Source organism: Poromitra crassiceps, assembly GCF_964638095.1.
Source record: "Poromitra crassiceps genome assembly, chromosome: 9".
NCBI classification, from domain to species: Eukaryota; Metazoa; Chordata; class Actinopteri; order Beryciformes; family Melamphaidae; genus Poromitra; species Poromitra crassiceps.
In genome coordinates, this window is record NC_139630.1 from 21722633 (window position 1) to 21745240 (window position 22608).

A 22608-nucleotide genomic window follows, 5' to 3' on the forward strand; every position below is an offset into this window, starting at 1 on the left:
CACACACAATACTGTGCGCTCTGCAATTACGCGCGATGTGTCTGAGCCCAAGACATGAAAAACATCTACCAAAACGTTTCAGTTTTTCTCTTCTGATATCCACAGTAAACTCTGTGCATTCTCGGGACTTATGATCATGTCTTCCACAGAACAGACAGTCATTTTCTTCATTTGGACTCCATGTATGAAATGTCGCAGCTGAAGCTGTGGTGCCATATGATCGTCTCATTCTGCGCTCCTTCTCGCGCTCCCGATCATGGCGCACGTTCCTTTCCTCATGTTGGAAACTGTCTTTTCTTTGAGTCAGATTAGCTGTCCTCTCTCTGCTTTCCACATCCAAGTTCAGAAAGTCCATCAGTTCCTTTGCTTTGAGCTCTTGGTCAGCTTCCTTTCGGGTGAAAGCAAGAGCAACTTCTTCTGGAATCATTTTGAGCAATATGGGACACAATAGGCTACCATATGCATCGGATACAACTCCCAGCGCATCCAGGCTGCGCACCTGCACTTCACAGTCATCATACAAATTACGCAAAGCCGCCACATCATGTGCCCTCTTCACTGGAGTCAAATTTAATAATTTATTCATGTGGGCATTTATCACCAAATCTTTGCGGCCAAATCGACTTGTTAACATTTGAATTGCAGAATCATAATTATCATCGCACAAAGCAAAGCCTGCTACCGTACTGGCAGCTGTGCCATGTAGGAATGACTTCAAGTAATTAAACTTGTCTGATTTTGTTAAACTGTCGTTCTTGTGTATGGCCGTGTCATATTGACTCCAGAATCCTTGCCATTCACTTATTTCTCCAGAAAACTTCTGTATGACAAGTTTGGGAAGTTTGACTGTGTGACTGTGATTTCTTTGTCTGTTCTGCCGGTCTGAACCAGCTCTTGAATTTCCATCTGAGCCTGTGCGCGTTGCTTGTTTGATCCTTGTTTTCCGTGTACATATACCATCCATATATTCCAGAGCAGTGTTTATTTCATCTTCCAATTCCTCCACATCAGTCTCTGCTTCAATGTCTCTGTCATATTCAGTGAGACTTTGTTCCTTGCTTAACAACAGTTCCATATATTCTTCCAATACATCAAGGTCCGGTTCCCTCTTCGTTAGTTTCCCATCAATCTTATTTAAAAGTCTGGTTGTAGCTGCTCTTACCACCCCTCGTATTCTTTTCATTCTGGGAATGTCCGTCATGGTGGTTCCTTTGTCTTTCCTCGCAGCTTCAGTCATGAATCGTCTGTTTCATTCTCTTGGTTTCTCCCGGCTTTCGGCACCAGTTTGTAAGTGCAGGAAAGACGATCTCAGACAGTTCTTGGCATTTTCACAATTATTTTCTTTTATTGCCTATAAGTTACAACCTAAGACTTGGGGAAAGGGGAGGTGGAACAATGGATGGATCTCACTTGGTGCGCGCTTGGCGCGCGTCTGGTGCCCAGGTATATACCTGGAGTGCACCCCCTGCTTGCATCAATTAGATCCCATATATGGTCATAATTTGGGTCATGACGCACAGGTGTGATTTCTTCTCCCTGGCCAGCTCCGCCTGCTGGCACAGACAGATTCAACACGGCGTTATTCAATCACTCTCTCTACCGCTATTTCACTCTCTCTCTCCCCTCTCTCTCTCACTCCCTCTCTCCCTCTCTCTCGCGCGTCAATTTCTGCCTCTATAGCGCACTGCAAGCATCTGATCTGAAATGTAGGGTACACCACAGAATGACAGAACCATCACTATTTTGGGGGAAAGGCCACTAATTTATATGTAGGCAGGCACAATGACCGATGAAAAAAAAGTTGTTATACCATAGTTTTGAGCCCCTGTCATCCAGAGGCTGTTGCATCATCCTACCTGTCCTACAGAATGATGCAATCATTCTGTCCAAACTTTCACCAATCTAATCTCATCATGACATCCAGGGATAGGCTATATTTTGCTAGCCGATGCGTTTAGAACATTATTCTCACTTTGTTCTTGCTATAGTGTAGCGTATTTACATACTTGCTTTATTTAAACTGCCGTGAGATTTGTTTGAGGAGTATATCGAGACAGACGGGGATGAAAGTGGGCAGAGAGGTAGGGGGGGAGCTCAGAACGCTTTGGTCGCGGGGGCTTTAGGGATTTTCTGACCGGACTGGAGTCGCTCCAGTCGCTTCATGGATCGGAGCTTGGAAGGGAAGAATGTGATTGGTTTACTGGAGATCACCAATCCAACACTTGTGAATAATTCTACGCCTAAAAATGCGTGGTTAAATGGTTAGCACTGCGCATTCTGGCATTTAGCGTCAAGGAAAAAGTTAGGGAATGCGTGTGACCCAACCCGATCTCCAAAGAAATTGTAAAATAGCAACGTTTGTGGACAAACGTTGGTATTTTACAATGTCGGCTAAGAAATTGTAAAATGGGAACGTATGCGTCTACAGCGGTGGGCGGGGTTTGGGCGTGTTTTACGGAGATTTTCTGTTTCTAACCCCTCCCCCTACTCTAATCCTAACCCTAACCACTCAGAACGTTACTATTTTACAATTTTCGAGCCGAAATTGTAAAATAGCAACGTTGGTCCATATCGTTGGTATTATACAATTTTCTGTGAGACTGTGTTGGTGTGACCACACCCACTAATAAACGCAAATGTAAGGCCAGGGGGAGAATAGAGCCCACATATCTGCAATCTATGGTCAGCTTCAAAACCTCGGCTCGCCCCCTCCGCTCCTCCACCCTTGCAGGTCCCCTTGCCCCTTCTTCCCTATGTGGGCTCAGAAATCGCTCATCCCGGTCGCGACTCTTCTCATTCCTGGTGCCACAGTGGTGAAACGAGCTCCCCCTTCTGTCAGAATTAATATGCATCTTTCAGCGGAGACTAAAAACACACCTCTTCAGGCTACACCTGTACCCTTCTTGAACCGCTCTTCTAAAAAAGATGCTACTTCAAGTATTGACAAATGCTACTTATTAATTTAAAAAAGTCTTAGCTGATGCAGACTGTGTTGCACAGTTGATTTCACTACTCTTGACAAAATAGACTCCTTAACACATTGAGTGCCAGCGACGCCATATGGCGTCATTAGAAATTTACCGTAGAGTGCCAGCGACGCCAAATGGCGTCAATAACTCGAAATTGTTTTTTTGATGGGGGGGTGTCCATCTCAGCTTCTTACATCGCCTCTTACAATATGAGAGCTATTGAATGTGTCTAACCTATTTTACAGAACCCTTAGGTGGCAACAGCGCACTCCAGATGAGAGAACGTGGAGTAAAACACACAGAAGAAGTCATTGGGGAAAAGGAAATCGCATCGCATCCGTCCGTATGCAGCTGCTTCATTGAAGCATAACGTTTAGCTGTGCCCCTGCAGCAGCCAATCCGCTATCACAATTGAGCACCTCCGTGTCGCTGCAACAGCCCATTCGCATGATCAGCCGTGGATTTGTTATTATTCTCAACTGGAAGCATGGAAGCTGGTACACGCGGCTGTAAAAAAGCTGGATCTAGCAGACTTTTTCAGTGCTGAGCACACGCAGAGCAAACAGCAGAGCCGAGCAGAGCAGAGAGACACTCCTCCCACAACGGGGGGGGGGGGGGGAGGAGGAGGGGGGGAGGAGGAGGGGGGGAGGTGGGGCACGCAGAGCAGCACACACACAACACCCAGACAGACCCAGACAGCAGGACAGGGTTGGCAAACGCAAGCCAGAATATCCGATGCCCACCAGCAGCAAATAAAGATCAGCAAGAAGCTGCAACCAGCAGCGCACGCAGGGGCCAGCGCTGGTTGCAGCTAAAAATATTATTCTTCCAAACAAAATTCCCTGGCCTTCACTATTTTATTGAAGGAAATTATTTTTGAGGTGTGACTACATCAGAAAATTAGCTTCAGAGTCAGTGATGTGTTTGAAATGTTTAATTTCACAAAAGGGCCATTATCTCAGCTTATAGAAAAAAACTGCTCTTTTTTGTTAAATCAAGCTATCTTCTCCGGCTGATAACTAAAGAACGGAAAATGGGATCAATAAACTTTTTTTTGCAGGTGATAGAAGAGAGTCTCATCGTTATTTGTGCGTGTTCAGTGTTTACATTATTATTAATACAATTATTAAAGAAATTATATGACTGTTTTAAAATGCATTGCGGCCTATGTGGCACAGTACAGCACCTTTTGCCCAAGGGCCGTGGCACTCAAAGTGTTAACATACACAAATAGTGTAGTAGCCGTGCTGTACCGTACTGTAGCTGCTACCATTACGTATGTCTAATGTTTAATTGTATGTTTAATAAGGAATATGCTATTTGCGTATGTCAAATACGCCGAATTCAAAAACGCCGAGTTTAATTGTATGTTTAATAAGGAATATGCTATTTGCACCTGTATGTCAAATACACCGAATTTAAAATGTTTAAGCACGTCTAAAGTATGCACATGACATGTGCACCTATGGTTGTCATGTCTCTTGTTGTTTTTGCACTCATATGCCCTGTTGTATTTGTACTATGTTGTAAACGGAGTCCACAGCACAAGAATTTCACACGTGATACCTGTACCATGGAGTGACAATAAAAAATCTTGAATCTTGAATCTTGAAAATGTATTATTGTAAGTCACTTTGGATGAAAGCATTGGCTAAATGACATAAGGTAATGTTACCAGCAACAGTAATGTGATTGTATCCCCAACACTGTTTTTAAAGTTGTTGTTTGTCTTCATCACTAATTTTCCTTCAGGTTGAGTGTCTGTCAGCTGTCAGAGAGAAGCTGGCCTCAGCTGGCCTCAGTTCTCAGCTCCCCGTCCTCTAGACTGAGAGAGTTGGACCTAAGTAACAATGACCTGCAGGATTCCGGAGTGAAGCTGCTCTCTGCTGGACTGGGGAGCCCACAATGTAGACTGGAGACTCTCAGGTCAGGATCACTTTTACTGTTAAACATACAATTTAAATTCTACTTTACATGCACATTAATGTCACTCAAAATACCTGAGCTTTGAAACAGCTGAGAAACTAACATTTACCTCTACTTTCTCTCTGTGAGAATAAAAAAATAAAAAAATAAATTCTGTCACAAATTTAGGAATAAATTAGAACTGAAAGAAATAAGAACTGAAATGAGTCTAGTATGAACTGGGCACCCCATGCACCTGAAAGATATATTTTTCTAACATAGACCGGCGATTTCCATAACGGTGCATCATCTCCAGGGATACTGTTATGATGTCAGATATCTAGGACTAACATGGTCAAAGTTCCAAAACTTGAGGTTAATAAGTATGTAGAAATGCTGCCTGTAAGTCAAAAGCCCTCACAGAAGGTGATTAACAGCTGAAGTGAGGGAGAAATTAGCTGTGCTGAAAAACAGCTAAAAATAGAAGAAATAACTGTAATGTGTTAGGGTACACAAAGGAGAATACTGTCACAGAGGACTAAAGAGACGATTGACCATTTAAAGAAACCAGAAAATGTCACAGTTGAGCAGCTGGAATCAGAGAATTAGGACATTTTCCTTACAGAAATGTCTCAAAATGATTAATAGATCATCAAAATACAGTAGGCAATTAATGTAATATTTGGCGGTTACATGCTGCCACTCCGACGTTCTGCCACTCCGAAATATCGGCACTCAGAAAGGAGGTCTATAGTCCCCGTTTTTCACTAACCTCTCCCAGCCCCACGCCAAACCTAACCTCCCCCCATGCCTAAACCTAACCTCCCCCAGACCCTAACCCAAAACCTAACCTCTCCCACCCCCACGCCTAAACCTAAGGCCGGCATTGCGGCTTCTAAGGTGAATGACCGCCAGTCCGAATAATGGAAGTTAACGTTCGGAGTGGCAGGGCTTCGGAAAGGCAGAGGAACCCCATATTTGGCAATGAATCAATGGATTGACTAATTGTTGCAGCTCTTTATAAAAAGTATTTTTATGTATTTTCAAAATACAAAATACGTATTTGTATTTCAAATACATTTTTCAGACCAGTATTTTGTATTTGTATTGTGATACATTTTTTGAGCAAGTATTTGTAATTTGTATCAAAATACTTTATGATGTATTTTCGCCCATCTCTGGACGGAACACACAGAGGAATACGCAGACTCACAGACGCACGCAAGCGAAAACACGATCTCCTGGCGGAGATAATAATAACTGTCAAACTGAATAAATATCTACAAAACTGTTTACAGTTTTCGGCTGTGAGATTATGTGCGAAATAAATCAGCATTGTTTTTCCATGGAGTGTCCCTTTAAGGCCAAAACTCTTAACATCTCTTAGTTGGCATTAATTACACACACACAAAGATAGGAATACATTACAACTCACATCAACACATTACTGTCACTTAAAATTACATTACATTATGTCATTTTTACGTCATTAAATTACCTTCATACCCCCCTTTACATAACAATGCAAATATATTTCAGATTGTGTAACCCTCCCTTTAGACTCACCGATTTGGCTTTCAGAGGTTTCATTCAACAGGTTTCAAAGATAAGGTTGAATTGGATGTTAAAACACTTTTCCTCTACACTGCCAACTTGCACCATCTCCATTCATCTGAATGATTCAGTGCACCTGGTACAGCTAGCCTACAGGACGAATCAGCGTGACGTCACTTGTATCGTGTCTCATCAAAAAAACTTCGATGTGCAGGAGAGAAAGCAGAATGAAAAATAGGAGTCAAAGCCAGCAGTGAGGTCTCACACAATAAGTTTATTGAATGAACCAGCACTCTGAAAATAGGACAGATTTGTTCCTGCAGGGCCACAAATCGAGATCAGATCTAAGTTTCACTTCATGTGCTGTTCCTTTTAACCCTTCTGGTTAAACTAAGCCCTGCCTTACTTCTGACATCACGCCCTACTCTCTCAACCAATCATCTGTCTCCTTTCTGAGGTGAAATGGTCATGAGTGTGTATGCAGTTTACAATCTGCTCTTGTCGTTCAAACTTCTTTCCCATCCTTCCACTAACTTTTATTACCAGCCAATTGCACTGCCATATTCACAATATCCTCGTGACAGAGGAAAAACACGTCCATTTGTTAAACCCATGTCTCTCCGTAAGTTTTATTATCCTAATCTATAGAAGACCTGTTTAAGAGTTGTTCATTATGGTGTCTCTAAACAAAAAACCCTCAGGTTTGCCCTGGTCAAACAGATGGTGAACTGCTCTATGACGGGGTTGAGGGCCACCTGGCCTCCTATCTGTCTCCACAGATCTGACCTCTGACCTTAGCGTGTAATCCAACTTGTGTAGATTCTGTGTCCTACGCATGTGTTGATGAGACCAGACCAAGGACGCCCAGTCTAACCCAAGCGTGCGCATCTAAGTGCACGTGGGGTGTGTTCTTGTTCAGTTGCCCTATCCTCTTTTAATGTTTATGTGCCCTGACTTTGCTGACCTACACAAAGAGGGCTCTATCGTTGCAACGGCCTAAAAACAGCTCTTAGCACCAGCCGCAGAGCAGATTAGTGGGTGTCAGGCGCGGACTGCATAATCGGGCACGTCGGGCAAATGCCCGGTGGCCTGGCCTGGCCTGCAAAAAAAAAAAGAAAAAAAAAGTGTGTGCCCGCAGTCAGGCCACTCACTGAACAGCAGGCCAGGCAGGCCACTGCCCATTTCTGGACTCTTGTGTTGGAGCCTTGAGTTTTGCATTGCTCAACACTTGGCTATAGGCTATAGAGACTAAAACCATTGTTGGCCTAATTTTTCAGAAACAAAGGTTGGAGCTTGCGCAGAACACACTACCATGTGTTTAATGTTAGGGGCTTGCTTAAACAGGAAGATGTTTAATGAAACTGAGAATATGTTGATGTTTATTATTATTGTTATTATGACATGTAGTTCTTAAGCCTGTGGAGAATAACGCAGTATGCATGATCTGATCACTCTTCCTTAAATAAAGTTTGCTGTGAAGCGTTTGAACAGAGGCATGTTTTTGGTTTTACTCCTTCATATTATACTTACAGTTATCTAGGCAATGTTGATGTTTCTATTAGTGAACAAATAGGTAACATGTATCATCGCGTTAGCATTATATTCACTAAAGCTTGCTTGAAACGACCCAAATTGGGCTTTAAACGGCCCAAATTTTTCACACCGGCGACGCATTTTTTTTTTTTTTTTTTGCAGGCCAGGCCACTCACTGAACAGCAGGCCAGACGCCACCTACTGGTTTACTAGTGGTTTTATTACTTTATTAGTTAGTCTGAAGTAATAATTACACTTCAGGGTTAAAGTGGGTGCATCTCATTGTAAAATTGGACTCTGCCCAAATTGGGCTTCAAATGGCCCAAATTGGGCTTCAAACAGCCCAAAACTGGCTTCAAACGGCCCAAATTGGGCTTCAAATGTCCAAACGGCCCAAATCTGGCTTCAAACGACCCAAATTGGGCTTCACACGGCCCAAATTGGGCTTCAAACGGCCCAAAATTTTTGTCGCCGGCACGCGCATCGGCCCGTATCGGCCTGGCCTGCTTGGTATCTAATGCCCTGGCTGAATTATGATCCCAGTCCGCCCCTGATATCCCCTATTTAGTGCAGTTTATTAGGGATGTCCCGATCAGGTTTTTTTGCCCCCAAGTCCGACTCCGAGTCATATGATTTTGAGTATCTGCCGATACCGAGTCCCGATCCGATATTTCTGCAATGCATTAGAAGAAGAAGAAAGGGGGGGAAAAGCATCCAAGTTGGGACAATTTGGATGCTTTCCCCCCCTTTCTTCGAAGTGTTTGTGTTTTTATTTTAACCAACCAATATGACATCTTACGGCTCTTTTATCACAACCACAACTCAGTTAGTGCAGCATTAGTTTTAAACCAAGTAAACTAATATAAAATACTAAAATAAAATAAAATCTCTTTACAGCTTATCAATGGTGCAGCACAAAATAACAAAAGAAAAAATATGACACAGACTGTTTTTTTCACTACAAACTCACCAGGTTGAAATCTAGCAATTTGAGGTGAAAGGTTGTTTTGTGAAAAAGGCTTTGCCCTCATTAGTACACAAATAAGAGGATGAACTATCCATTCCACATAAAATGGAGTCGTTTTAGAATCAGTAAATAGGTATATTTTGTAAGATAAAAACTGACTCTGAGAGTCTCTGGACACGGCTGGTATTCATTTGCATGCGGCGTTTCACTGGTCTGCTATTGTTTCGAGTTTCAGCCAATGAGCCACATCAATAGAATCAAGCGTGCTTGCTAGATGCGGGCGGGGTGCATGCTCTGTTTACAAGTGTGAGACAACATGGAGAGTCACTGAGGACAGTCTGTGTGGATTAAAAATGATTGAAACTTTATCTGTGAGACGAGTGCAGTCCGGCCACTTCATCTGATAACATGGAGGAACGACAGATTTTATTCACAAGACAGACGGAATGCGGACAACAAAAAGACACATGTTCATTAGGGGAACTTTACTGATGATGCAGGCAGTGCAGAACACTTCTGGCTTTTCTTCCTAGTCCGACTCCTAGGTGAGTTTAATCATGATCCCCAACTAACGTTACGTCTTGTTTCTGTTTTAGCCACTGTGCGACCATCTAGTTATGGTTGGACATGTGCTTTTGTATGTTTTATCGCGTTCTGATCAGTTCTGATGTGTGGCTCGTCGAACACTAAACAAAGAGTATAGAAACAAAGAAGCGACAATTGACAAGAGAACCGCGGCCATTTTGGCACCGCAAACAACAGGACAATAGCACAGAGAGGTTTGTTGCGCCCCAAAATGGCCAATCTCTTGTGCGCTGTTGCAATGGATTAGTTGTCGCTTCTTATCAATGCTCACTCCCCACTACTAAAGTTAAAACTGCGTGTGTTGCTGCGTGCAAGAGGGCTTGTGTTTACCATGAACATGACAAATTGCAATGATAAAATAAATTACAGATTGTTTATTTGGATGACTGAAATGTGAGAATTGCCATATTTGTTTTGTGACGTTTTTTATACATACAAATCCAATCTCTTCCCCCCGATTCCAGATCAGTTGAAAATCACGTGATCGGCCCCGATTTCCGATCACGTGATCGGATTGGGACATCCCTACAGTTTATCCTTATTTGTCACCTCTGCCTCTTCCTTTCAGCAAAAGACCAGACAAGGGCTGGCCTACTACAGTGTCATTTGCAACTTTTTATCAGACATATTCTTGATTAGAAGTAGCAATATTATGAAGGCATTTAAGGGAGCGAAATGGTAGGCAAAAGCTACATTCTATTTAATGTTTCAAGAATCAGGTCTCACGCAGGTGCAGAACGTACGCCAGTTTCCCATCAGCTGTCATGTTTGTGATGTGTTCAAATGCAACTTTTTGCCCCCGACACAGGATACGTCAAAAAAGGTCACAGAGGTGACGTATCGGTCTGCAAAAAAAAGCACAGTTGGGAACAGTTGAACCATAGTTATTGATGTGTGTGTGTGTGTGTGTGTGTGTGTGTGTGTGTGTGTGTGTGTGTGTGTGTGTGTGTGTGTGTGTGTGTGTGTGTGAGAGTGCAGGCTGTCAGGCTGTCTGCTCACAGAGGAAGGCTGTGCTTCTCTGGCCTCAGCTCTGAGCTCCAACCCCTCCCATCTGAGAGAGCTGGACCTGAGCTACAATCATCCAGGAGCCTCGGGAGTTAAACGGCTCTCTCCTGGACCGGAGGATCCACACTGGAGACTGGAGACTCTCAGGTATGAAGAGGCCATGTCTGCTAGAAGGCTGAGAGTTACACACATTTTCTCTGTCACACGGAGACTGGACTCTCTCAGGTATATAGATACAGGGCTCCAGAGTGCATGTATTTACACGCATTTTCCCACCTTAAAATCTGCCAGTGCGTAAAAATATTTTTATAACACGCACTGGTGCACCCTGGAATTTGTAGCGTCTTTCTCTCTCTCTCTCTCTTTCTCTCTCTCTCTCTTACCCTGCTCTTGTACCACAGCGTGTGGCACGGTCAATCTAATCTCTCACATAGAAAGACAGGGGAAATACAAAAATAAAACATTTTAAATTGCTTCTGAGCGCTTTAGACTTGGGCCGAATCGTTTTACTTTGAAAATCCGACTGGAAGTCGTATCGTCCTTATCGCTATTAGAACACAGGACAGTCCACAGCCAGCCATCCAGATGATTACTGGTGTGCGGCCAGACTCACTTGTAGCGGAATCGGAGTCACAAACAGATGGAATTAAAATGTGTCAGATGGTGCTTTTGTACGCGGGAGACAAAGCTACGACTTCAGCAGACGAGTTCAGGCTAACGTTAGGTTAGCTGGCATGACAATGACATCTTACCGTCTAATGTTAGCATCGCTAGCGGGATTATCAAGCCAATTCTGGGATTACTAATGTTACCAACATGTAATTCAAGATCGCTAAAATGTGTTGTTGACAATTGACTATGCTGTCTGTTAATGTTAGACCATCTAAAAGCAGCTATCTGCTATGGTTTTCCACTGTCTGCAGTGCACAGTGAATCTATCATTTCACAGCACACTGTGGGATATGTCACTAATCACACAGTAACGTGAACGTCCACAATCATGACCACCATTACATCATGTTAGGCAAACTACAGATGACTAAATAAATGGTTATCGAGTCATTCTTATCTGGTAAGACATTCATAGTGCATCATGAGAATGGTAGCCTACTTTAATTGAATTAAACTAATTGTAATGTATCAGAGATTAATCATTGTGTCCTTAAATGTGCTCCTAACTTTTTCAATTTAGGAGCATAATGTAAGGTGATAATCACATCACAGACACCCAGTTCATAAATGCTGCCAGGGGCGAATTTTCCACTGGGGACAGGGGGGACATGCCCCCCCCACTTTTCAAAACCTTGATTCTGTCCCCCCCACTTTTTTAACTGAAAAAATCATGGGTAAGGGACTGTTCGTTATTTATGAGAGGGGGGGTATGGTGCAGAAAGGGGGAGGGGTATCAAAATTTTTTTTGAGTACTGGGGAGGGACTTGTGTTTTTTATTTTGGCTTTAGGGAGGGTTATACAACTTTCATTTTTTGTATTTTGTATATATTTTTAAATGCGTTTTTCCTTCCAAAATTCGTGTTTACTCCCCTATTTATATCTATGGTTTACCTGTATGGTGACTGGACTTGGTATCTCCCATTCCTTCCTTTCACGTAAACCGCTGCTCCTATGCACTGTGTAAGGCCCTCACTCGGTCCTGCTGTTTGCTTGGTGCATTGACTGGAAACGTTTATCATCGCTTTATATTGTTTCAGAGCTGGAATTGTTGACACATATGCAGTTGGCTAGGCTCAGGGCCGGTTCATACATATAGGTGACATAGCCGACCGCCTAGGGCGGCACTTGGAAGGGTGGCAAATTGTGCGCCTTCACTTGCAGCTCTCCAAATATTCTCCAGCGCTCTGGCTCTTCCATGCTCTTCCCCGCTAGATCCATTCTCTCCCCGCTGTCCGTGGCACGAACCACCCGCCCTACTATGCCTCTGATTGGCTTACCCTGATATTCTTACCCTAACCCAACCAATCATCACTCCTCATGCCTAAACAAGCACTACAACTAGCCAATCAGAGGCAGAGGAGGGCGGGTCATCATGTCTTCTCCATCCCGCTTGAATGAGGAAAAGGGACATACAAGTAGACTCATTTACATCATTAACTTTCGGTTAAGGTAGCCTAGGCCATGTGCTCATATGTGTGTACCAATATTAGTGTAATCAGTAAATTAGCGCAATATTTCTAACGTTGTTTCTGGGTTCCAAAACAATCTGTTTCTCTGTGCGGTGCGCAGTGCGCACTTTGCCTGCCCATTCATTGGAGAGACCAAAATTCCAAGATACAATATCTGAAGTTTCTCAAAGTTGAAACTACCTCTGCAGTAGTAGCCTACAATGAAACAAGACAGACTTAATGGACTGGCAACAATCTCCATATAAAATTAACTGGCAGAGAGAATCTTAATAGAGGATGATTGGATTTATTTAAAGACCTTTGCTGACGCAGCCCCCGTTGGTGTCCACTTCTGAAAGGTAAACAAGCTGTATTTGCCAACAGCTCGTAACAACAACTCACCTTTGTTTAAGTTGTGAATCTGCTGATGATATAGGCTATAGGCTAAATACATTGTGAGTCTTATATTACTGTGCTTGCGCCGCCGTGCGCACATTCCATGTGTGTGTTTTATGCACATGAGAAAGTGGTAGATAAGAGAGATTTGCATCATTTGAGGGTCTGAAAAATGTGATTATTTGGAAAAAAGCTGTGCTGTATCATGACTGCTGTGGTTATTCGAGTTATTATGCAGACCTGTGGCGCATTATTTTTGTAGGTAGGCTATATGGATGTGCAAAATGCCTGCATATTGCGTCATGCATACTTTGATGCTGGTATGGTGTTGCCAATTGGGGGCGGCATAATTTGTTCTCGCCTAGAGCGGCAGAATGGCACGCGCCGGTCCTGGCTAGGCTACTGTAGGGTTTATAACTAGGAGATGAGGCCGTTATTGGGCTGGTACTAAACGTTATATGCCCCCCGCCCCCTCTCTCCCCCGATGTCATAGGGCGGTATCAAACATAGCCAAATCATCGGAAAAGGTCATATTTTCTTAAGTACTACCTTTGGTGTGAATATGATAAAGTGTGGTTATTTATGGTGGGTCGTGCATTTATCTCCAGCCACTCAGGGAGGGACATGGAAAAATATTTATAGATCTGGGGAGGGTGAAGGAAAAAAACGAAAACAAAGTCGCCCCTGCACCATACCCCCCCCTCTCATAAATAACGGACTGTCCCTAAACTGAACAAATCATGCTTAATATGCTACTGTTTGACCAGCCATCATATTATGGCTGAGAATGTTAATTGAGTTGCAAATTATAAGCTATAGGGTACTCCAAAAGATTGCCACGGATTTCCTCGTCTGTAAAAAGTGACCTCTCCAGACCCTGAATGCATTTCTAATGGCGCTCTGTATAGAAATTCCCCTTTCCAAGCCGTCCCTGAAGGCAGCACTCACAGAGTTTGGCTAAGTTTGACTAAATAATGATATCACAACAGTATTGTAACAGCAAATTTAACTTTTGTAATAATATTATTCAGTTTGTGGAGTTATTTTTCTGTGACAAGTATCATCCAAATGTTAATTTAAAATGAGATATTCCTCTAAATCTGGCTAAAAACGTTAAAACTTTTTTGCCAGCCCCTGCCCCTCTAGCATTCTCTGCACGTCCCTGCTGCTGTATAAAGGGTTAGGTGATGAGAGGAAGTGAACATGGTAAGCAGTGAACATGGTTGAATTTAAAATAAAGCACACTAATAATAATAATAATGATAATAATAATACAACCAACGTGATTTCAATATGGCTCTGGCTTTCACATCAGTATTGTTCTATGCCTTGTTCATGTCACCTGCTTTCATATCAGAGCTCTGATGAGTTGGAGGAGGTGGTGTCTAAAAGGCATGTATTGAGTGATGTGTGTAGTTCTTCATAGATCTAGCTAGCCTCTTAATCTTCCCCTCAGAGTGCACCAAATTGATGCATTTTACTTTAAAATGTAAAAAAAAAAATCTTCTGGGGGGGCACGCCCCCGGACCCCCCTAGAGGGTCGGCGCTCCACATTTTATTGTGTCCCCCCCACTTGTGAAACCAGGTATTCGTCCTTGATTGCTACAATACTTAAAATGCAAAGGCTTCCATCAGTGGGCCATAGACTCAATCCCCACTGTGTTAACGCAGTTGGTGATTTATTGGCGTTTATTGACATGAAAATTTTGATCGTATCATTTAATAATTTGCCAATATGTATACAAAATGTCAAAGAAGGTAACGCTTAAAATGTATTATTGCGGTGCCAAAAGGCGTGGTGAAAAATGTGGGTACACCTAAATTATGTGCTGGTGCACCTACATTAAAAAGTAAGGTGCACTGGTGCACCTAGTGTAAAAAGTTAGTCTGGAGCCCTGAGATAGGTGAAGCTAGAAGGCTGAGATTCACACACATTTTCTCTGTCACACTGGACACTGGACTCTCAGGTATGGAGAAGCAACGTCTGCTAGAAGGGTAAGATTCACACACATTTTCTCTGTCACACAGAGAAGAGGCGGAATACTGTTTCATCTTTAATGGAGGACATGAGTGGAAATCCTTCATATTGAAGGTTATTAAATGTCCATTTTTCCATCATCAAAGATAATCTTCTGATCTGACTTTGTTTATTCCTCCAGGGTGGACCATGGTGCAGAGCAGATGCTGAAACCAGGTCTGAGGAAGTGTAAGTGTGTATTTAGTTTGAGTCATGAAAACGTTAGGGTTGTCCTACAACACAGGTTTTGCGAGTGAAAACGAGGATTCTCACATAATGCTGAAGCCCGCCTAGCGGCGCTAAACTGAATACCTTTCTTTTTTACCTCTGAAAAAGACCTTTAAAGTCGAGCTGAACCCAAAAATGACTTTTCTTTTCTTTTAGTTCAAATACCTGGGTATGCAGTGCACCTATTTAATAATGTATGCAAACAAAATCACAACAATCTAATTTCTTTAGTTTTTCACACTTTTTCACATCAAAAGTTAATTTTTCAAGATTTCATTGATAACAGTAATGTACAGTTTGCTGACGTCACCTAGTACTATCAAATTTCTACCCCATTTCAACCAATCATATCACGACATGCAGCTGTCAATCAAATCTTAATTTCTGGATAATTTTCTCTTCCAAATGAAGTAGAAAATGGTGCCTAGTGCCTGTCATCTGGCAGCATTCCTATCCCATAAACTAACTACTAACTTGGCCAATTGTTAGAAACATGAACAAAAAACAAAAACTATAATCTCTAAGAATGCAAAGAAATGTAACTGGCTTGTTAAAATGCGCATTCCAGGGATATTGTATTGTAAGCAGCGATAATGGCGCGCACATCCGAGAGCTTGGTTGTCAGGGGTCGCACTTCGGAGATTCCAGGCCGACGTGCTGCACTCTCCGCTCGGCAACACGAAGGCAGCTGGCTGCCTGCAGCTCGCTGAGCTCCACTCCTCCCGTCAAAAGGCTCTTCCCGAGGGGAGCGCCACAACACACTGAATCCCACTCGATTTGGAGGCGGAACACGCCAGGATTGGCCAAAGCCCAATCCAGTCCCCAGAATTGTCAAATAAAATCATCGACATGATACTATGACCCGCCTCTCAACCTGTCATCTTAGACGAACTATGTTTTCAGGCTGAAATGGACTCATTATGCACATGACGAACAGGTTCAGTTCGACTTTAAAACCACCCAGGTGCCCACCAAGGCATCCTGGCACACCTCAGCCGATGATTGGCGCAGCCACCCACAGCTGCCCCTGTGTCTGTGACATGACCCGCGCAGACCGGCTGAGGCCCCCAAGCGGAGCAAGGGCAGCAAGGCGAATTTGTGAGAATCCTTGTTCTCACTCGTAAAACCTGGGTTGTTTTACTTTGTTTCGAACTCGGATTCTCACATATGCTGATGTACAACGATCCTTGCTGCAAGGGAGCACCAGGGGTGCCGGAAGCAGGGGGACATGGGGACATTTTGTCCCCCTTAAAATTTGGTCCCCCAAAAAAAATAAATATATATATATATATATATATATATATATATATATATATATATATATATATATATATATATATATATGTGACAGCAGCTGGTGTCAGGGACCGTAATTCGGCCGTGGCCGTTCTTCACAGCAGAGGATCAAAGTTTTTTTTTGAAAAAATGTGGTTTCGCTTTTTTTACAATAGTACAAAATATATTATTTGAACTATCCATTCCATATAAAATGAAGACGTTTTGGGATCAGTAAATAGGTATATTTAGCGATTTAAAAAATCAAGATTTCAGGCTTGAGTCCTAGCTGAGGGGGGTTTTTCATTAATTTGCATGCGGCGTTTCACTGGCTATGTCTGCTATTGTTCCGAGTTTCGGCCAATGAGCCACATCTGTTACATGGTGGGGGGGCGGGGTGCAAAGCTCTGTTTACAAGTGACAACCCAAGCAGAGAAGCGAAACATGGCCGTCTTAATGTTAGCTGTTGGCTAGCTGGTTGTGGCCTACCTAGCTAGTAGTTCAGCAGCGGTCCACAAGCTGGTTGTGACCAAAATCCCCGCATTTAAAGCACTTCATACTCCCAGAGCTTGCGTAAACCATAGAGAACCTCATGCATTACTCAAAATGAAACGTCCAGGGTTTGTGTCTCCAAAAGCAACCTCTAACGTTACATGCAAGGTAACGTGAAGCTAGCTAGCTACGTTAGCTTGCTGTAACGTTAGCTACCCCAGGTGTGCATAAAATACAGGTTAAGAACTTATGGAAAAGTCATGGAAAGCCCTAACGTTACGTTTTGTTTCTGTTTTAGGACTGTGCGAACATATAGTTATGGATAGATGTGTGTTTTAGCCATAGACTGTATAATATAAATGTTTTCGAAGAGTACACAAAGAAGCAAAGAAAGAAGTGAGGTTTAGCTCAGCGCTGCCGCCATTTTGGCCCGAAAATCGTCCCCTTTTGCGTGGTGTCATCGTCATGGGTGTCTCCAAAATGGCGGGTTTCTTGTGTGCGATTGAGCCTCTCCAGCGCTTCTTATCAATAAGTTCTTTGGCGGGACATAAACCATAAATTATTGTGTGTGTGTGTGTGTGTGTGTGTGTGTGTGTGTGTGTGTGTGTGTGTGTGTGTGTGTGTGTGTGTGTGTTTTATTTTTGTTCAGCAGCTCCTGTCTCTTATCAAATCTTTATTCATATTATATCCTATTATTATTATTATATAAATGAAACCTTTATTGCCCCTCAGGGAATTTTCTCTGCACAAGGAGCCCAAAAAGAACATAATAGGCACACATGTAATAATAATTACAATAATCCAGATGAGAAGTGATAAAAGCATGGATACCTCCAAATTAGACCGTGCGTACCCCATTTGATAAGATTTTTGCTTTCAGATGCTATTACATTCTATCATTGTCTTACTTGTGGCCAGTGTCCCAGTGTGTCAGAGTGACAGTGATCAGCTGTGGGGAGTGGTTAATTTAAATGAGGAGGCATTGTTCACTCCCCCCTTGGCTGGCTGTCCAGGTGTGAAAAACTTCTCAAACTTTGAGGGCTTTTTTCTCAGTTCCTGCTTTTCAGAGTGTGAACAATCAAATAAGCATATCTCCTTCATTTTTTTTCAGATTACAATGTGTGACACATCATTTGAAAGCTTACAGTCTGCCATTTCAGAATCTGTAAAAATCAGAAAAATGCCCTCGGCCTAATTGAGGGTCAAAAGACCAGCTGGTGTCACATATATCTGAGGGGGCAACTGCCCCTGACGCTTAGAGCCCACTTTACACTGTTTACACAGCCTGTGATGCTTGTTAAAGCCATGATCATTGTGGGATTATTACACCTGAGACAGACAGACCTGGGGATCAAGTTACAGAGAGCCCACTTTACACTGTTTACACAGCCTGTGACACTTGATAAAGCCGTGATCATTGTGGGATTATTACACCTGAGAGACAGACAGACCCGGACTCTGTACTGCACTCACTAATGCACTTTAGGATGGCTTGAATGTGTTGTCATTGGCTGCTGCTATAATCATATACGGTTATTAGGGGTCCAAGCACGAAGTGCGTGGATCCCTATTGTATCTGTTCTGATTATTTTATTATTATTATTATTTTATTATTCTTCTCCGGTAAAACTGTATGTACAGCAGAAACTGTAATGCTAAGCGTAGCCAGACTGGCCACATAGATTGTAAATGTACCTCACTACTCAAAAAATGACCCATATCGGCCAGATGGTGGCGCTATAACAGACCATTTCGCGTTATGGTCCATATCTTCTGAACCGTGTGTCCTATACTCAAAATTTCACTTCTCCTGGATTCCTTAGATCAATACGCATCTATCCATATAGGCCCCGCCCATTTGCATGTGCCTAGATTTTCCGCCATTTTGAATTTTATCAAAAAACTACTTTTGCGAACTCCTCCTGGACTACCCCGACCTAAAGTTATAAAGGATTTTGGATACGTGAAACCGTTTTGAAATTATAAATGTCGAAACTTTTGTGTATTTGCTTTTGTTCTTTTCCTGCCCTAAAAGTGTGTGGATGTCAGAAACCATACACCCCCCATCACCCAAACTTTCCACACAGGTTCACGACATCACCCACTACTCAGAGTAAAATAATTACACCAATCCACCAGATGGTGGCGCTATAACAGCCAATTTCACGATTGTCGGTCCATAACTCCTGAACCACGAGCTGTAGAATCAAAATTCCACATCTGCTGGTTTCCCTGGAGCATCATGCATCTAACCTACTAGGCCACGCCCCTTTCTGTCTGGTAGATTTTCCGCCATTTTGAATTTGATCAAAAACCTACTTTTGCGAGCTCCTCCTAGACCGTTTGGCCAAATCACACAAAACCTTTTCTGGGTCATCTATGGACTACCCCGACCTAAAGTTATTAAAGGATTTTGGATACGTGAAACCGTTTTGAAATGATAAATGTCTAAACTTGTGTGTATTTGCTTTTGTTCTTTTCCTGTCCTAAAAGTGTGTGGATCTCAGAAACCATACACCCCACATCACCCACCTTTTACCCGACATCACCCACTACTCAGAGGAAAAAATTACACCCATCCACCAGATGGTGGCGCTATAACAGCCAACCACCACTAGTACTGCTGCTGCTGCTACTACTACTACTACTATTCTTAGTACTTCTGCTGCTACTACTGCTACCACTCCCACTACTACCAACACTACTACTACTACTATTACTACTACTGCTACTACTACTACTACTAGTACTGCTTGGAAACCGTCAGGTCACCGGATCTCAACCAAACTTTGTTTACTTGTGCACATACCAACTCTGAATAAATGTGCACTATCTGACATATACCCCCCAAGTCACCGGAAGCTTGGACCCCGCATCGCCGCTTGCGGCTATATTTGTTATTTTATTTTTGTGTTGAGATGACAAGTTTTGCACTGTGTTTCGAAGTGATAATAATAATAATAATAATAATAATAATAATAATAATAATAATAATAATAATAATAATAATAAGTTCAGTGTTTCTGCCTGTGTCGCTGTCTGTTTGTAGTGTAATTGTAAAATGACCTAAAGGGAGAGCAGGTCACCAAGTGAGTGAGAAAATGAGAAAATACTGAATAATGACATCACTACAGTATAATCCTAATGTTAATTTAAAATTAGATATTCCTCTAAATATGGCTAAAAATCATCCAGACGTTCAAAAAAACGTAATTTTTTCTTGCCGGCGCCCTGACGGGCGTCAGCAAAGACAAGGTTGAGGAAAGAAAAAAAAATTAAAAAAAAAAAGAAAGAAAAAAAGACAAAAAAGAAAAGAAAAGTCCCCCTAATTGCAAACTCGTTCCAGCGCCACTGGGGAGCACCACACATGACGCTGAGACCCACGGATGGCAACCCGGGGCACATGACCGGGGGTTTATTGTTTATTGTTTATTGTGGATCCCCATTAGTCTGCACCAAAGTGAGACTACTCTTCCTGGTGTCCAAACACATAACATAAAAACATAATACAGTAACATTGTTGATAATTATAACAAACAAAGACAAGAAGAGAGTGAATCAGCTCACTCTATTACATATCGTCGCAGTTGTGCCAGGACCTCCAATGTCCCTTTTTTCACTTTTTTACTTTTTGTCATAAATCAGTGCCATTGGTCACCCGGCACGTCTCTGTGTGGTTTTTAACAAATGCAACCAATGGAAAAGCATTAAAACAAGCTTATGAGTAAATCTCGTAACGCCATTCGCCCTCAATCTGTCAGTCAAACCTCGAAATTCGTCCCCTACTTCCGTATGTACCCCCCCCCCCCCCCCACGCAGGACAATAAACCCGGAATAGTCACACGGCAGACGTGCTGTGTATTTCTGATATTGTTTTGACTAATCCTGGCTTCCTCTGACGTTAATATATCAATCAAATGTTTTCCAGTTATTCCTAGGCTGCAAATTTGTTTTAACATGCAAATCGGAGTGTTTTCTGACGAGAATAAAGTAACGTTAACGCTATGTCAGACTATTTCTCACCCCATGCGAAAGCCCCCGCCTCGGCCATGAGAGGTGAGGGGCACGCTGTTGCTCCTGCGCGCGCCCCCGCGGCCCGGAGCTTGGGGCTCGTGCATGAGCATATGACTCTCTCCCGCCTGACTGGCCGGGAGAAAGTGCTTCCAAGTCGGACTGATAATATAAACAACATCATTTGAGCTTATCCAGGTAAGATATTAATAAAGTAATGACACATTCAGCGGGAAACTAACTATAATTAAGACATGTGCCAACTTTCACGACGTTTGGTTCAGTATTTTAAGAGCAAACAGGGTTTTTTTAACTTCCTGAAAAATTGCTGTTTTGGAGATTCGAGGTCCTGGGCCCTATACCACGAATGTTCTATAAGAAGATCCAGGATCTGTCCCTTCGATTGTAGTTAACTTGTACTACGAACCTCGGTTGCCACTCGTTAACTCGAACCAGGTTTTTCTAATCAAGCTGAGAGCTCGTGCACATGAAAATGCCCGTGCACTGGAGCTCGTGCCCGCAAAAGAGGCGTGGTTTTTAACAACTGCCAATCACAATGCAATATGGACTGCTCCAACTCCGACAGCGCCAGACACGCCTATTTCCTCATTGAATGAAACCGCAAATAAAAATCCGCGTTGGATATTATTAGTATGTTCCCGAATGACTGTCTAAAGTGACCACTTTTATCCACACCAGTAATTTCTTTGAAGAGCGGTTTCTACCTCCACGTAGGCTATCTACAGCAGCTCAATTCACCCTCTCAATAAACTCAAAACCGGCATGTCTTTTGTGGAAGCAATGTGTAATCTATCTCAGTCCAAAATCCGTATGTATAGACCATTTAGGCTCAATGAATAATAATGATCTCATGATGTGTTTAGTCGCACTGATTGAATAATTCCTATAGGCTAATCAATAAAAAAAAGAATGATAATAAAATTAAAAAATGCTTCTGAACTGAATCGACACGGTACGGGCATCATTTATAAAAAATAGCCTATGTTGTGGTCACATATATAGGCTATTGTCAGCAGAGTCGCATATCTCCATATTTCATATGATGCTGGAAATATGAAGTTCAATCACATCATACAGGCCAAAAGCAACACAGTTGCAGCTGCAAAATGCAGGAGTAGCCTAGATATGAATCATCTTAATATGGGATCGCCTGCGTGCAGGTGATCCCATATTAAATTGCTTAGATGTAGTAGGCTATTCTAGCATGTATCACCATTTCAATTCCAACCCAACGTCAGTCTCAGCTCTGTTGCGCACACGGCACCGTGCGCTTTGGAGACGTTTATGTAACCTTTTTATGCCGGTTTAGTGATATTTCTCCACTCACTATTCAGCTGCAATCGATCAGCGGGGTCAAACAACGTATCTAGGCTACTTGAGAGCACAAAAATGAATATATAAAAACATGTTCCAAAGTGGTAAGTAGGGCTTAATTAAAATGTAGCCTGCAACAAGTGCAAGGCTTTAGTCCTTGATTAATTCAACATTACAATTTGTGCTCCTTCCTCGATGGGAAACTCGTCCAGAAAG

At 42.6% G+C, this 22608-nt stretch overlaps 2 protein-coding genes across 4 annotated transcripts in view; one reads left to right on the plus strand and one right to left on the minus strand.

Moving 5' to 3' along the window:
- LOC310782093 (uncharacterized protein) overlaps positions 1-22608 on the minus strand; it is a 576458-nt gene that overhangs the window by 274517 nt on the left and 279333 nt on the right. The window lies entirely within an intron of this gene.
- LOC310782094 (NACHT, LRR and PYD domains-containing protein 1-like) overlaps positions 1-22608 on the plus strand; it is a 137388-nt gene that overhangs the window by 56618 nt on the left and 58162 nt on the right. Inside the window, exons 4-6 of the mRNA XM_083642773.1 lie at positions 4722-4895; positions 10492-10665; positions 15194-15240. Of these exons, the coding sequence (XP_083498899.1) occupies positions 4722-4895; positions 10492-10665; positions 15194-15240 (395 nt within the window). The remainder of the gene's footprint in view (positions 1-4721; positions 4896-10491; positions 10666-15193; positions 15241-22608) is intronic.